This window comes from Macaca nemestrina, chromosome 17 (genome assembly GCF_043159975.1).
Source record: "Macaca nemestrina isolate mMacNem1 chromosome 17, mMacNem.hap1, whole genome shotgun sequence".
Lineage (NCBI taxonomy): Eukaryota > Metazoa > Chordata > Mammalia > Primates > Cercopithecidae > Macaca > Macaca nemestrina.
The window spans coordinates 10,040,774-10,056,436 of NC_092141.1; the positions used below are offsets into that span (position 1 = coordinate 10,040,774).

Here is a 15,663-nt window from a genome sequence, read left to right on the forward strand (position 1 = left end):
TAGCCAGGTCCTCTGGCTCCTCCTCTCCTCCATCCCTCACTGCTGTGGGCTCACCAGCACCCTCTGCTGCTTTTCCATGGCCTCCTCACGAGTCCCTGCCTCAGATCTGGCCCCCTCTAGGCACCTTTGGAAAAGCTGTCTAAAATATCATTCATATTCTGTCTCTCCCTCGCATACAAGACCCCCTGCTGCCTGACCCCGCCGACCTCGTTAGCACTCTCCCCCACGTTCAGGGTTCTCTGCACTTCAGCCCAATGAGCAACGCCCAGGCTCTGCACCTGGTCCAGCTCTTGCCACTCAGTACCTCGGCTCGCACACCTGCCCAGGAGGCCTCCTCACAGGCTCTGGCCATGTTCCTCTGCCTATAAAGCCCCTTGCAATTCTCAGCTCCGTCCTTTTCTCCTTCTAGAAGGTTTTTCAGACCTCACCCCTCAACTACAGACCTCTCCTCTCTGCGGCCTCTTTTTTTTTTTTTGAAACAGAGTCTTGCTCTGTTGCCCAGGCTGAGTGCACCTATCTTGACTCACTGCAACCTCTGCCTCCTGGGTTCAAACAGTTCTCCTGCCTCAGCCTCCCGAGTAGCTGGGATTACAGGTGCGCACCACCGTACCCAGCTAATCTGTGTATTTGTAATAGAGACAGGGTTTCACTATGTTGGCCAGGCTGGTCTCAAACTCCTGACCTCCTGATCCTCCCGCCTTGGCCTCCCGAAGTGCTGGGAATACAGGTGTGTGAGCCACCGCGCCCGGCCTCTGAGGCCTTTTCTATACCTGTGCAGTCTTCTGTCTTAGCATTTATAATCATTTACAGAGATTTTTCTTTGCACTCCCCCAGCCAGAGCTGAGCCCTCTTCATATGTTTGCGTTCCCAGCACAAAGCATTATGGCTAGCACAGGCAATGCAAGTGGCAAGAGACATTCTTGCCATTCACTCATTCAACTAATATGTATTAAGCACCTGTTGTATGCCATGCATTATTTTTAAGTGCTTGGGATATATTAGTGACAAAAACCAAGTAAGAGCTCCTCGTGGGGCTCACATTCTCGCAGGAGAGACAGACAGTTATCAATAAGCATCATAAATAAGTGCAGACGATGTTTGAATGTGATCTGTGTTAAACAAGATGGGGAAGGGATGGGAAGGTTGGAGTGGGGTGATGGGTCGCAGCTGTAAACTGGATAGTTAAGGAAGTCTTCGACGGCAAGGTGACGTTTTGGTGAAGATGTAAAAGAAGGTAAAGGTTTTAGAGGAAGGGTGGGTGTTCAGGATGGAAGGAGACAGCAGGTCAGTGGCTCTATATGGGGACCATGGCTGGCCTGTTCCATGAAGAGAAGGAGGCAGACGTGGCTGTGATGAAGAGGGGAGAGAAGCAACAGGTTATAGCAGAGAGTTACGGGCCAGGTCTTAGGGGGCTTTGTGAAAGGCCGGAAGAGTTTTTCTCAGAAAGCCCTTGGAAGATCTGGAGAGAAGTGTGACATGATGTGGCTGATTTTTTTTTTTTTTTTTTTTTTTGAGACAGAGTCTCCCTCTGTCACCCGGGCTGGAGTGCAGTGGCGCGATCTCAGCTCACTGTAACCTCTGCCTCCCGGGTTCAAGTGATTCTCCTGCCTCAGCCTCCCGAGTAGCTGGGATTACAGGCATGTGCCACCACGCCTGGCTAATTTTTATGTATTTATTTATTTGTTTATTTATTTTATTTTTTTTTTTTTTGAGACAGAGTCTCGCTCTGTCGCCCAGGCTGGAGTGCAGTGGCTGGGTCTCAGCTCACTGCAAGCTCCGCCTCCCAGGTTCATGCCATTCTCCTGCCTCAGCCTCCCGAGTAGCTGGGACTACAGGCGCCCGCCACCTCGCCCGGCTAGTTTTTTGTATTTTTTAAGTAGAGACGGGGTTTCACCACGTTAGCCAGGATGGTCTCGATCTCCTGACCTCATGATCCGCCCGTCTCAGCCTCCCAAAGTGCTGGGATTACAGGCTTGAGCCACCACGCCCGGCCAATTTTTTATTTTTTATTTTTTGTATTTTTAGTAGAGATGGGGTTTCACCACGCTGGGCAGGCTGGTCTTGAACTCCTGACCTCAGGTGATCCACCCGCCTTGGCCTCCCAAATTGCTAGGGTTACAGGCATGAGCCACCGCACCCGGCCTATGTGGCTGGTATTTTATTCAGCTTGCTCTGACTGCTGAGTTGCCTACAGATGTGAGGAGCAGGACCGTCAGAGGAGCCCCATCTCCCAGTGAGAGATGATAGTTCCACGGGATGGAAGCAGGAAGTGAAAGTGGCAGTCAGATTCCATGTACAGAAGAAGGCAGGGATGACAGATTAGCTAGAGGACCTGAGGAGGGCTATGAGAGACAGAAGGGGAGGGTGACTCTGTGGGCCAGGGGACTGGAAGGATGGGTTTGCCATCCACTGAGGTGGTAAAATAGGTGGGTGGAACAGATTTTGAAAAGAAGAAAAAGAGTTTGGTTTGGAGTGTGTTGTTTGAGATGTCAGTTAGACACCCTACCTACCAAAGGTGTCAGGGGAGCCGGGAGTTGTACCCTTTGGTTGTCCATTCATTAAATTCAGCAGATAGTTACTGTTGGCCCATGATGTGCAGGGCCAGGACTAGGAAGGACCAACAGATTTTGACTTCTCATTTGCAAGCCCAGCCTCTAATCCTCCAGGTGGGAGGACCTTCTGGGACAGATGTGACTGAGTCACAATGGCAGTCTGTCTGGGCACAGGGATTTTTCTCATCCTTTTCACACACCCTTTCATTTCTTCCCAAATCCTTCCCAAATCATGGAGAGTTGGTAGTAATTATTATCCCAGTTCCTGATGAAAACGCAGGAAGGTGGCCGGGCGCGGTGGCTCGTGCCTGTAATCCCAGCACTTTGGGAGGCTGAGGCGGGCGGATCACGAGGTCAGGAGATCGAGACCATCCTGGCTAACACGGTGAAAACCCGTCTCTACTAAAATTGCAAAAAATTAGCCGGGCGTGGCGACGGGTGCCTGTAGTCCCAGCTACTCGGGAGGCTGAGGCAGGAGAATGGCGTGAACCCGGGAGGCGGAGCTTTCAGTGAGCTGAGATCGCGCCCCTGCACTCCAGCCTGGGCGACAGAGAGAGACCCCGTCTCAAAAAAAAAAAAAAAAAAAAAAGAAAACGCAGGAAAGCTTAGAGGTTTAGGAGAGCTAGGCCCAGGACACACTCATGCATGGATGGTGCATCTGGCGTCAGTCCCGGTCTGTCAGCCACGTGCCCACCACTTTCTCTTCTTCATGGCATGAGCCTCAGGAAGAGATGCCCCACCTAGCAAGCATCGGGAGCCCAGATTGGCGTCTCCCAGCTGGGCTGAACCTTGGAGGGCTTTTAACATCTCTGAGTCACCAGAGGCTGTTCGAATTCCAGAGACTTTGGGTAAACACAGCGGACATTAGTAGACCATGGTGTGTTACAAAATTGAGAAGCTTCCATGTTTTTCCTTCCATCCCAAATAAACAGTGAGGATGTTAATGAGCCCCCAAAAGGGGAAGTGAAAATCCCTTGTCCCTGGGATGTTCTGCAGCTCTGTGGCACGCTCAGGGGAACGGGCTGTGCGTTCTGACCTTTCCTCCGGAGCTTTGTTTACTTTCAGAGAGCTCAGGAAGGGCCTACAGACGCTGTTTGGCTCGGGGGACTTGGCAGACGATAGAGAACGCCACGGATATTTGGCAGGATGACTCCGAATGCTCCGAGAACCACAGCTTCAAGCAAAACGTGAGTTTGCTCAGCTCAGTGAGGAGGCATCCAGGGTCCAAACCACCCTCGTCCGGGACACCCCAGTGGCCTGCTGGCTCCAGGGGCCACACAAAGAGGCTTCTCCCAGCGCCTCTCCCCGGGGAAGCTAAGGAAGGTCCTGCAAAGCAGCAACCCTCATGGCAGCCGTGGAATTTCTTCCACGACTAGGCTGACTTGCAAAATCCTAAGAGAAATCAGTCTTCCAGGGTCGATCCTGGCCTTTGCGCTTGCTGTTCCCCGTCCTGGAGCACCTGTCTGAGCTCCACTGTGGCCGGTTCCTTCTCACCATCCAGGGTTCAGTCCAAATGTCCCCTTCAAAGAGAGATCTTCCAGGATCACCTGATCCAGAGGGTGCCCTCTGTGGTTGCTTTCCTACCACATCCCCCCAACCCACCACCCACAACTTTGACCCCTTTATGGCGCCTGCCTCTCCCTGAAATTCTCACATGTTGCCTATTTGTTATCTAGCCCTCTCGCCCCAATGTAGATCCACTGGTGACAGAGGACTTGCTGCCTCGAGGGGGTGGCATGGCACAGGGTCTAGGGTCAGCCAGTCCTATTTTCATTTCAAATAGTAAGAATGTTAATGAGCCCCCAAAAGGGGAAACGAAACGTCGCTTATCCCTGGGATTTTCCACAGCTCTGTGGCACGCTCAGGGGAACCGTCCGTGTATTCATATCCAGACTCTGCTCTTCCTGGCTGTGAACCTGGTGCAAGTTGCCTCATCAACTTGGGCCTCTGCTTCCTCATTCATGCCACTGGGGTCATATTTGCTGCATGTGACGCTGTGAGGATTTAGTCATCAGACATCAGTTTCTTAGGAGAAAACCCGATACACGGTCAGCACGGTCTGTGCAGGCATTCCTGCCCCATCCCCAGGGTCTACCATGGTAACTGGTCCGCAAGTCCCCGTGGCTTCCCAGGAAAGGTTCTTTGGATGAACAAACAAATCCATGCTTCAGACTTCTCTCCACGTGTGTTCTTTCCGGGATCCTTCTGCACCGTGCTTTCTCGTTGAGCTCTTGCTCTTCTCCCTGAGGACCTCCTGTTTGTCCAACATCTGCTCACTTTCCTTTAAAGCGTAGTGCAAGAGGCCGCGCAAAGCAGAGGAACGGGTGTTTGGGGATCAGACAGGTATCTACGGCCACACCTCGGTTTCTTTCGTTCAGATGGTCAGGCCACACACAGTAATGAAACATCTATGATGGGTTAGGTTTTTGCACCAGGCACTGGGAATAAACAGGGGATAGCACGCGGATACTGCCTCCAGGGAGCTCAGAGTCTCGCGAGGTATAGGGACAGTGTGATCGTTGCTGGGAGCGAAGTGCCAGATGCCCAGGGTCAGGGAGGAGGGGGAAGCTAATGTAGACGGGGGGCCAGGAAGAGTGCTTAAGCCTTGCTCTGCAGGGTGGGAAGGAGATGGCCATTGGAAGAGACAGTAAGAGGGAGAAACGCACCTAGGGGCAAAGAACACGCAGGGCTCTGGGGCCATTTTGAGTGCTGCTGGGCAGGTGAGGTAGGGCCTGAGGAGGACACAGGTGAAGGTGGAAGCCTCAGGAGAGGTAGGTGATGAAGGCCTCCTGTGCCCGGTGAAGGACTTACGACTTTGCGTGTTGAAGTAGGGGAGGGACATTACTAACTCATGTGTTGACAGGTTTGCTTTGGCAGATTGGAGAGGGGTGAGCCTGTCAACACATGGGTTAGTTATGGAGATTGGAGACTGGGGCCATGCTGGAGGCAGAAGGCAGGGAGAATAGGCAGGAACTGTGGCAGCAACTCAGGCCAGATGGGAAGAGAGCGCCCACGGGGTGGAAGAAGTGGGAGGGTGAACTCACAGGTTTGCCAAGGAGCAAAACAGTAGGACCTGGCTGGTGCTGGAGGCTGTGAGAGGGTAGAGTCAAGGACAAGATTGCAGGCTTCTGGCTTGGACCCTTGAGGAGACTTAAAAATGCCCCTCCCTGAGAAGAAGGATACAGGGAGAGGCCTTGCCCTTTGGGTTCTCAATATTTTACTACATAATTCTTTTTTTTTTTTTTTTTTGAGACAGAGTCTTGCTCTGTCACCCAGGCTGGAGTGCAGTGGTATGATCTCAGCTCACTGCAACCTCTGCCTCCCGGGTTCAAGCAATTCTCCTGCCTCCGCCTCCCGAGTAGCTGGGACTACAGGTGCATGCCACCACGCCTGGCTAATTTTTGTATCTTTAGTAGATATGGGATTTCACCATGTTGTCCAGGCTGGTCTCGGACTCCTGACCTCAGGTGATCCACCTGCCTTGGCCTCCCAAAGTGTTGGGATTACAGGCGTGAGCCACTGCACCTGCTCTTTGCTACCTAATTCTGTGCCCTAATTTGAACCTGCAAAACAGCCCCGCTCTCCACCCGCCCCCCAATGGTGGTTTTTTTTCTTGAGATAGAATCTGCCTCTGTTCCCCTGGATGGAGTGCGGTGACGCGATCATGGCCCACTGCAGCCTCGACCTTCCAGGCTCAAGTGATCCTCCCACCTCAGCCTCCTGAGTAGCTGGGACTACAGGTGCATACCACCACATCTGGTATGTTTTGTAGAGACACGGTTTCACCATATTGCCCAGGCTGAATTGTGGCTTTATTTCATGATTTAGTTGGAATTCTTTAGCTTTCTAAAGTCATTTAAATATTCTCCCATTAAACGTTAAAGATATTTTATATAATAGTTTAAAGTCTGGGGACGGGGAAGGCAAGGAGTTCAGTTTTAGAAACACTATCCATGTCGCTTGTGCAACCTAGCCTCTCTGCAGGCATCTGTAAGATGGGGTTGAAAATACCCACTTTGCAGGCCTAGTTGTGAGGTTTCAGAGGGTAATGAATGTGGAGTGATTCATCCACCTCCTGGCACACAGTAGGCCTTTGATAGTTGTGATTATTGCGTTTCTTTTCTTTTCGGAGTGTCTTCCCTGGACCCTACAAACACTTCTCTCCCTCCCTAGCCTCTCTGGTTCAGTCCTAAGGCTGTGATCATAGTTTACTTGACATTGTGAGTTTTTTTGGTGTCTGTGATGGTAGCTTTTCTGCATTGGCTACTTGGTTGGATTGATGTGTGTGTGTTCGTGTGTGTGTGTGTGTGTGTGTGTGTAATATTTCATTTGACTTTCAAAACCCAAAAACCTAACTTTTTGTTAAGTTATTAAGGTCAACTCTATTTTATATAGTTTATTATTCTATTTATACATCTAGTAAGTAAAGCTACTTTTGTAGAGGTCCCCGATTAATTGTTGTTGACACAAACTAGTTATTTACATATCCTTTTACATTTTAAGCTGCGTTACTACATTTGATATGCTTTAGACATTTAAACTATGTTAAATCTTATAACAAGAAAATCTTTCTTGTTTTTAAATAATTCTAGTTCACCGAATACATCAAATTTCTATGATGAGTCAAATTTTCCTAAATATGTCAATACTGTTTTCATCATGGTTTCGACTTAAAGTTGAAAATCAGGTACTCTTCTATGTATTTCATATTGGAATCTTAATACTAATCTATTAGATCCTCTAATATGTCGTATTTTCTAAATAATACCAATTACATGTAGATTGTGCAAGTAATTTAAAAAACCGCTATATGAGGGATAACCCGAGGGGTAGATAAGTTTAATGTTTGTTAGAGGCTGGGTGTAGTGGCTCAGGCCTGTAATCCCAGCACTTTGGGAAGCCGAGGTGGGAGGATTGCTGGAGCCCAGGAGTTTGAGACCAGTCTGGGCAACATGGCAAAATCCCGTCTCTCTAAAAAAAACAAAAACAAAAATGAGCTGGGCATGGTTGTGTGCACCTGTAGTCCCAGCTACTTGGGAGGCTGAGGTGGGAGGATCACTTAAACCCCAGGAGGTTGAGACTGTAAGGAGCTACGATTGTGCCACTGCACTCCAGCCTGGGTGACAGAGCAAGACTCTGTCTCAAAAAACAAACAAACAAACAAATAGTTTAATGTTAGAATCTAACTGGTGGATATACAGATGTTCTTCATAAAGTTTCTTTAACTTTAGTGTATGTTTAAAATTTTCATAATAAATATTGAGGAAAAATAAGAAAAAAAATTCCATATGTGAATTTAAAACAAAGCATTCATAAATGTAGTGGTGTGATCAAACCTTGCCAAGATTGAGACACAAGCCTGTAATCCCAGCACTTTGGGAGGTGCAGATGGGTGGATCATGAGGTCAGGAGATCGAGACCATCCTGGCTAACACGGTGAAAACCTGTCTCTACTAAAAATACAAAAACTAGCCGGGCGAGGTGGCGGGCGCCTGTAGTCCCAGCTACTCGGGAGGCTGAGGCAGGAGAATGGCGTAAACCCGGGGGGCGGAGCTTGCAGTGAGCTGAGATCCGGCCACTGCCCTCCAGCCTGGGCGACAGAGCCAGACTCCGTCTCCAAAAAAAAAAAAAAAAAAAGGATTGAGACACAAAACAAAAACTTTCACGCTAAGGAGACAACCTGGCGCAAGAAAGGAGGAGTTTCCATCTCAGGAGACATGGTTGCCTATAGACCAAGATTTGTTTGTTCTGATTATCAATACCAGTGGTGCAGGTGTGTTAGTAAATGTTAGCAACAGGCTCCCTGCTTCCACCCCTGAAGAAAGGCTATGATTTGTTAACACTTGCCAATTTCAGTGGCATGAATGACCCCCCCATGGTCAATTTCAAGCTACCAGTGTGACCACAGAGTATGCACAGTAGCGCAGCGTTAGACATGTTTCTCCTCATGCAGATACAACAGCAAAAATAACCCCAGTAGCACTGAACATGGACATGTAGAAATGTAATTAGGAAGTGATTAATTTTGAGTATTTATTGCTTTTATTCTGAATATAATTTATTCATTGCAAATTTACATCATTTAATTTTTTTTTTTTTTTTTTTTTTGAGACGGAGTTTCCCTCTCGTTGCCCAGGCTGGAGTGCAGTGGCATAATCTCGGCTCACTGCAACCTCCGCCTTCTGGTTTCAAGTGATTCTCCTGCCTCTGCCTCCCGAGTCACTGGGACTACAGGCGCCTGCCACCATACCCAGCTAATTTTTGTATTTTTAGTAGAGAAGGGGTTTCACCATGTTGGCCAGGCTGGTCTCGAACTCCTGACCTCATGATCTGCCCGCCTCGGCCTCCCAAACTGCTGGGATTACTGGATATGAGCCACCACGCCCGTCCATCATTTAATTTTTAAGATTATCAATACCAGCTCGTGTTTTACAACTGGTTCCCTGAAAATTTGCCAGTCGGTTCTTGCAAGCCAGGATGACCACACCACTGGGTCTACCAGGGTGATTGTATTCACTCTTGCCAACAAGTTGAGCCCCAGGTTCACGTCTATTAGAGGAGGCTGATCGTATTCAGGTTCAACACGTTTCATAACCTAGCTATTTGCTCTAACGGGAGCCACCTGGCTGGGGCTCTGTTCCTTCAGAACCTTGTGGGTGTTGGCATGTCCTTGGCTCCCTTAAGTGTATCCTAATCTTCCATCAAGGCTCAGTGGCTCATAACTATAATCCCAGTGCTTTGGGAGGCTGAGATGGGAGGGCTACTTGAGGCCAGGAGTTTGAGACCGGCCTGCACAACACAGCAAGATTCCATGTCTAATCTTGCATCAGACATGAAAAACCTTCAACTGGATCCTCCATGTCCTCGGGGAATTCTTTCTAACCCTCTTACTTTCCTACTGGATTTGAGTTAACAGAATTCTGTGATCCTTATATGGTTTTACTGTCTGAGGGGTCACACCTCTGAAAGGGATCAGAAGGACACCTGTAGTTGGATTGGATCTGGTTTATCTCAAGAATTTGTCTGACTTTTTTCACACCAAAGTTGTGCTAATGGCAGGCCTTGAATTAGGCAAATTGTGTATATATTTTTTTCTCCTGGGCTGCAAACTGAGAACAACGACAAAGTCATAGTTATATTTGAATATCACCCCTAAACCTCTGACCTAGTACTGGGATGCACAGTGGCCTTTGCATACAGTAGGCACTTAATACATACTACATGAATGGCTTCACAAATTCTGAGTCAATTGGTCTGTGGTGGGGCCTAGCCATCAATACTCGTTGCAAAGTTCCCCAGATGATTCTAATATGCAGCCAAGGTTGAGGACCACGAGTATGCGGACACAGTAGCACCATTCCCAAGTCAGCAAATGGGGAGCACTAAGCAAGGTTTGAAAACTGCACTTCTTTCAAAGACAGGAAGGAAAGATTCTCTCTTTGGAAAAGTGAGGACAAGGGCATGGCCTCCTCCCCTCTGCAAATGGCCACATTTCCAAGAATTCAAATACTTAACAACAAAAAAAACAACTTCTGGCCATGTTTACCTGTGTTTCTAATAGAGGGTTGAAATTTTGCCCAAAAAAGGCCAGTGTTAGTAAATCTTTGCCCTTCAGAGTTTTGGCAAACAAAATATGTTATGTTCTTCCAACTAACGAGATGCTGGGGGTCCTTATGCATATTAAATGGCACTGATAAAGGAGATTTTGTGTGTGTGTGTGTGTGTGTGCACGCATAAGCATTAACAAGTGTGTTTAGATGACTTAGTATGAAATCGTGTTTAATGGAATGAAAATAAATGATTATGCCTTATGTTCTTTAAAAAGTACTTTTTATTCTTAAATATATAATTAATACATATGAATTAATATATCTGTATATAATTTTAATATATGGTATATAATTTTAATAATACATTTTAATTTTCAATATAATTTATAATAGAGCCATTGATTATATGATTTTTCCAACATTTTATTTTGAACTATTGAAACATAGAAAAATTAAAAGAATAATATAGTAGACACTCATATACCCACTATTTAGACTCAAAATGTAATAACATTTTGCCACATTTGCTTTCTCTGTTTCTCTCTTTCTGAAATATTTAAAACTAATTTGTAGACATCATGAGATTTCACCCCCAAATTCACTGGGTACCTCCTAAGATTAAGGACATCATTCTACACAACTACATTACCATTATTCCAACCAAGGAAAATTAACACTGATTTTTATCACATGGCCTATTTCATCCATATTTAATATTTTTTCCAATTGCTTTCCCAAACTTATATAGCTTTTCTGCACTGTAAATATTTATCTCTCTTTTTTACAGCTGCGTAGTATTTCACTTAGCATATCCACCAGTTTGTTCAGCCACTGTCCTATGGCCGTCTGGGTTATTTCCAATATATATATATTTTTGGCGGGGGACAGAGTCTTGATCTGTTGCCCAGGCTGGAGTGCAGTGGCGTGATCTCGGCTCACCGCAAGCTCCGCCTCCTGGGTTCATGCCATTCTGCTGCCTCAGCCTCCCGAGTAGCTGGAACTACAGGCACCTGCCACCACACCCGGCTAATTTTTTGTATTTTTAGTAGAGACAGGGTTTCACTGTGTCAGCCAGGATGGCCTCGATCTCCTGACCTTGTGATCTGCCCACCTCAGCCTCCCAAAGTGCTGGGATTACAGGCGTGAGCCACCGCACCTGGCTAATTTCCATTCTTTTATTCCTAAAAACGCCACAGTGAAAAACCTCAGATGTGTGTGTAGGCTACTATTTGTGGCAGTATATCTTTTGGAAGATTTCTAGAAGTGGGATCGCTGGATTATAGGTAGATGCATATGTAATTTTGTTAGATATTGCCATCGGGGTTATACATTTGTCCTCCCTTCAGCTATGTACGAGAGTACCTGTTTCCTCGTTGGGTGCGTATCACCTATTGGTTAGGAAGTTTCTCATAAAGGTGTCGAAGTGACATAACATTCACCTGTTGGTACTAAGAGTGAGCTGGAGACCTGATGCTTTGGAGCCTCTAGGAAAGTAGCCAGGTGTTGTTAGAGACCTTAATGTAGAGGACAGTTGAAGAAAATCCTCTAAAGAAGTACAATGAAACCAACTGTAGCAGGTGCTTTTGGCGCCCTGCCCACATCCCCTCACCGTAATTAATTCAGTACACAGCTGCTTAACTTCTCACCACAAGTGCATGCATTTCTTTGCTGGTTCTCTGTTTCCTGAAGCCTACTTGTTTGTTGAAATTCAGGTCATAAGTGCCATGGAATTAATGTGCCTTGGAAGCCACCTTCAATCAATGGCTGGGAAGATTTGGTATGTTTCCATACCAACTCCCTTGGTCTTGGGGTTAGTTGACTCTGAGGATTCCCAGAGCTTCCCCAGTGGGATTAAGCTGCAGCTTCCCACCATAGTAGCTGGCTTGATAACTCACCCTTTATTTGTCCTGACTAATGATTTTTTTCACTTTTTTTTTTTTTTTTTTTGGAGGCACAGTCTCTCTCTTGCCCAGGCTAGAGTGCAATGGCTCAATCTTGGCTCACTGCAACCTCCACCTCCAGGATTCAAGCAATTCTCCTGCCTCAGCCTCCCAAGTAGCTGGGATTACAGGCGCCTGCCACCATGCCCAGCTAATTTTTGTATTTTTAGTAGAGACGGGGTTTTGCCATGTTGGCCAGGGTGGTCTCGAACTCCTGACCTCAGGTGATCCGCCTGCCTGGGCTTCCCAAAGTGCTGGGATTACAGGCGCGTGAGGCACCGTGCCCAGCCAATGTTTTTCACTTCCTATGCAAACTGCCTGCATTCCAATTCCTGTCTCAGGATCTGCTTCTTGGAAACCCAAACTAATTAGGACACAGATGGGGAAAAAAAAAAAAAAAAAGACATTTCCCCTAATTTGTTCCTAGAAAGCATAAAACAAACACGTTTTAAAAATAATTAGGTTATTTAATTAAATGTGTTAGCCTCATATCTCTAATAAAATAAATCACGCTAAATGACCCAGTAACGTCTTGATATGCCACAGAAATGTCAGTTTAAAGAAACTACACTACTCTGTGTGCAGAAGCACAAAACACTTCTTTACTTTCAAGGTGTTTCATAGTCTGTCTGGAAAGACAAGATAAATGTAAGCAAAGCATTAATGAATTATACAATTGACACCCCTATTTGTGAAGCAAACCACAAGTACTTTGACAATAAGAGTTGACAATAAGCAGAGAGGCATTTGAGGAGGATTTCTTATGGGGGTAGGTTTGCGCTGGTCTTAGAAGGAAAGATACAGTTTCAAGAAGAGGCAAATAAGCGCAACCGGAGGTTGACAAGATTATAGGGATCTTGATGAAGTCCATAGAGAATAATTCTGGAGAGAAACGTGGTTGGAATTGATCTGGAAGAGCTCAAAGGTTGTACTGAGAGTTCTGCCTCCAGACCACCACTGCAAAAAATGTTAACAGAGAAAGAAAAAAACATACCGCGTAGACATTTTCATCTACATAAAGGAATGAAGAGCACTAGAAATCGTACATATAAAGATACATGTTTTATCTCATTTAAAAATATTATTTAAAGAGAAATTTAGTTTTTAAAACTACCAAATATATTAGAAATCAGTAACAGTAAGATGTCTGGAAAGATCCCCAAATATTTTTAAAAAATAACAACATACTTCTAAATAACCCATAAGTCAAGTAAAAAAGTATAAGATAAATTAGTAAATATTTTAACTAAATAAAAATGAAAATATATCAGTAATTTTGTGATGCAACCAAAGCAGTCATGGAGAGAAATGTATAACATTATTATTATTTAAGTTCTGGGATACATGTGCAGAACGGGCAGGTTTGTTACGTAGGTATACATGTGCCATGGTGGTTTGCTGTACCTATCAACCCGTCATCTAGGTTTTAAGTCCTGTATGCTTAGGTATTTGTTAGCCTCATATCGCCAATAAAATGATGCCTATGTCTCCAATAAAGTAATGATTAATTACATTAATCCTAATGCTCTCCCTCCCCTTGCCCCCCACCCCCTGACAGGCCCCCGTGTGTGACGTTCCCTTCCCTGTGTCCATGTGTTCTCATTGTTTAACTCCCACTTAGGGGTGAGAGCATGTGGTGTTTGGTTTTCTGTTACTGTGTTAGTTTGCTGAGAATGATGGCTTCCGGCTTCATCCATGTCCCTGCAAAGGACATGACCTCATTCTTTTTTATGGCTGCATAGTATTCCATGGTGTATATGTGCCACCTTTTCTTTATCCAGTCTATAGCATTCTTATATTAGAAAATCATAAAAATATCAAGTTAGTGGTCCAACTTCCACCTTAAGAAACTAGGAAAAAATCCTCAGCAAATTAAAGTCAAAGTAAGCAAAAGAAAAGAATTAGAAAGTATGAATAGAATTTAATTAAATGGAAGGCAGAAAAATAATAGGAAAATAAATAAATAAAACCCAAACTTAGTTGTTTAATCTTGGTGTTGATGGTTTTGAGTCTTTTCCATTCTGGTTTGATTTTTGTGCATTTTTGGCTGGAATATCTCATAGATTTCTTCACTGGTGCTTTTTCTTCAGTTTCCTCATCATCAAAATCATCATCTTCTTCAGCATCATCATCTTCATCACCACCATCTTCTTCATCAGCCACAAGTTTTAATTTTTTCTGTGGAATCTTGCTACCACCTCCAGGGGCAAATTGCTTTCCAGATTATACTTAAGGGTTTCACATTCTCCTCCTCTTCATCTGCTGACTCTGCATCTTCCTCCCCAGCTACTAAGTGCTGTCCACTAATCAGCCCTGAACCATGCTTCAACTGTAAGGCCATGTGTGGTGTGATTTGAAAGTCCCCAACAGAAACCATTGGCTGTACAGACATTTTTAAAGTTGCCAGTGTTACTCTAATTGGACTGCCTTCGTATTTCACTGTCTCTGCATCAGCAATGTGCAATCATCCTTTGCACCAGCCCCTAAACTGACCGTTATTAAAGATAAGTGGTGTTCCTTTTCATTATTTTCTACCTTAAAGGGATCATCTTTGTTGCTCTTTAGTTTACAACTGAAAAGATAGTTCTGGGGCCTCAGGGGGCTCATGTCCAGTCCATTGAGTCCTTCATGGGATGGTGGCATGTACTTAGGTGGGAGAGAAGATAGACAGAGGTAAATGATCACTTCTCCAGGGAACAGCTGCATAGGACGGAATCACACCAGCCAAACTTGGTTATTTAAGAAGATCAATAAATTTGGTAAACCTCTAGAAAAATGAACCTTAAAAAGGGAAAGAATTAAGAGAGAAAGTGAGAGAGAGGTCATGAATTACATTAAGAGAGATGGGACATCACTACTGATACTTTATAGACATTAAAAGGATAATAGATTTTTATGAATGCCTTTCTGTCAATAAGTTCTACATGTTGGACACAATGGATAAATTTTTAAAAGAAACAAGCACAATTTCACTAAAGATGGACTAGATAACCAGAATAGTCCTATATCTATTATTAAAATTGCCTTGTAGTTAAAACTCTCTCACAGAGAAAACTTTGGACCTGTGTAACTCCAATATGTAAAGAAAAAATAATGCCAATGCTACATGAACTCTCCAGAAAATTGAAAAGGAGGAACTACTTCCCAACTCAGCTATGTGGCCATCGTTAAACGGATGCCAAGACCAGACAAACACATTACAAGAAAACAAAACTACAGACCAAAATCTCTCATGAACATAGAACAAAAATCACGTTTAATAACACAGAATTTCCAGTAAATTATCCTCTGTTCACAATCAGGCTACCTGGGACTCAGAGAAAATATTGCAATGTTTCATTGAGTCTTCCTCCAAGAGGTCATCTATGAAGACTTACTTTAGAAAGAAAACATTCAGACAGAAATCTGGCCCTGTCCTCCAGAAGGAAGGACCCAAAGACCCTAGGGACAGTGCTCCCAAGGGCAAAGAGCCTGTCTTCATTCCCAAGGCACCCTCTTGTTTTGAACACAATTCCTTTATGATATTGTGGCTTTTGGTGTATCAGTGCTGGGCTGTGGGACCAGTCACAGGGGTGAGACCCACCGTGGGCTCTTCACTTGTTAAGGCTCCTTGGCCTCTGA

General features: G+C 45.2%; 1 protein-coding gene across 6 annotated transcripts in view; it reads left to right on the forward strand.

Annotated features, from left to right (window-relative positions):
* The window catches only part of LOC105473577 (glucagon like peptide 2 receptor), a 76,504-nt gene that overhangs the window by 13,571 nt on the left and 47,270 nt on the right, over nt 1-15,663 (forward strand). For all 6 annotated transcript variants that reach the window (XR_982327.3, XR_982328.3, XR_011615371.1 and 3 more), the window contains exon 4: nt 3,618-3,739. Coding sequence is in view for 3 of the 6 variants with exons in the window: in XM_071082344.1 (XP_070938445.1) it covers nt 3,618-3,739 (122 nt within the window). In the remaining 3 variants the exon portion in view is untranslated. The remainder of the gene's footprint in view (nt 1-3,617; nt 3,740-15,663) is intronic.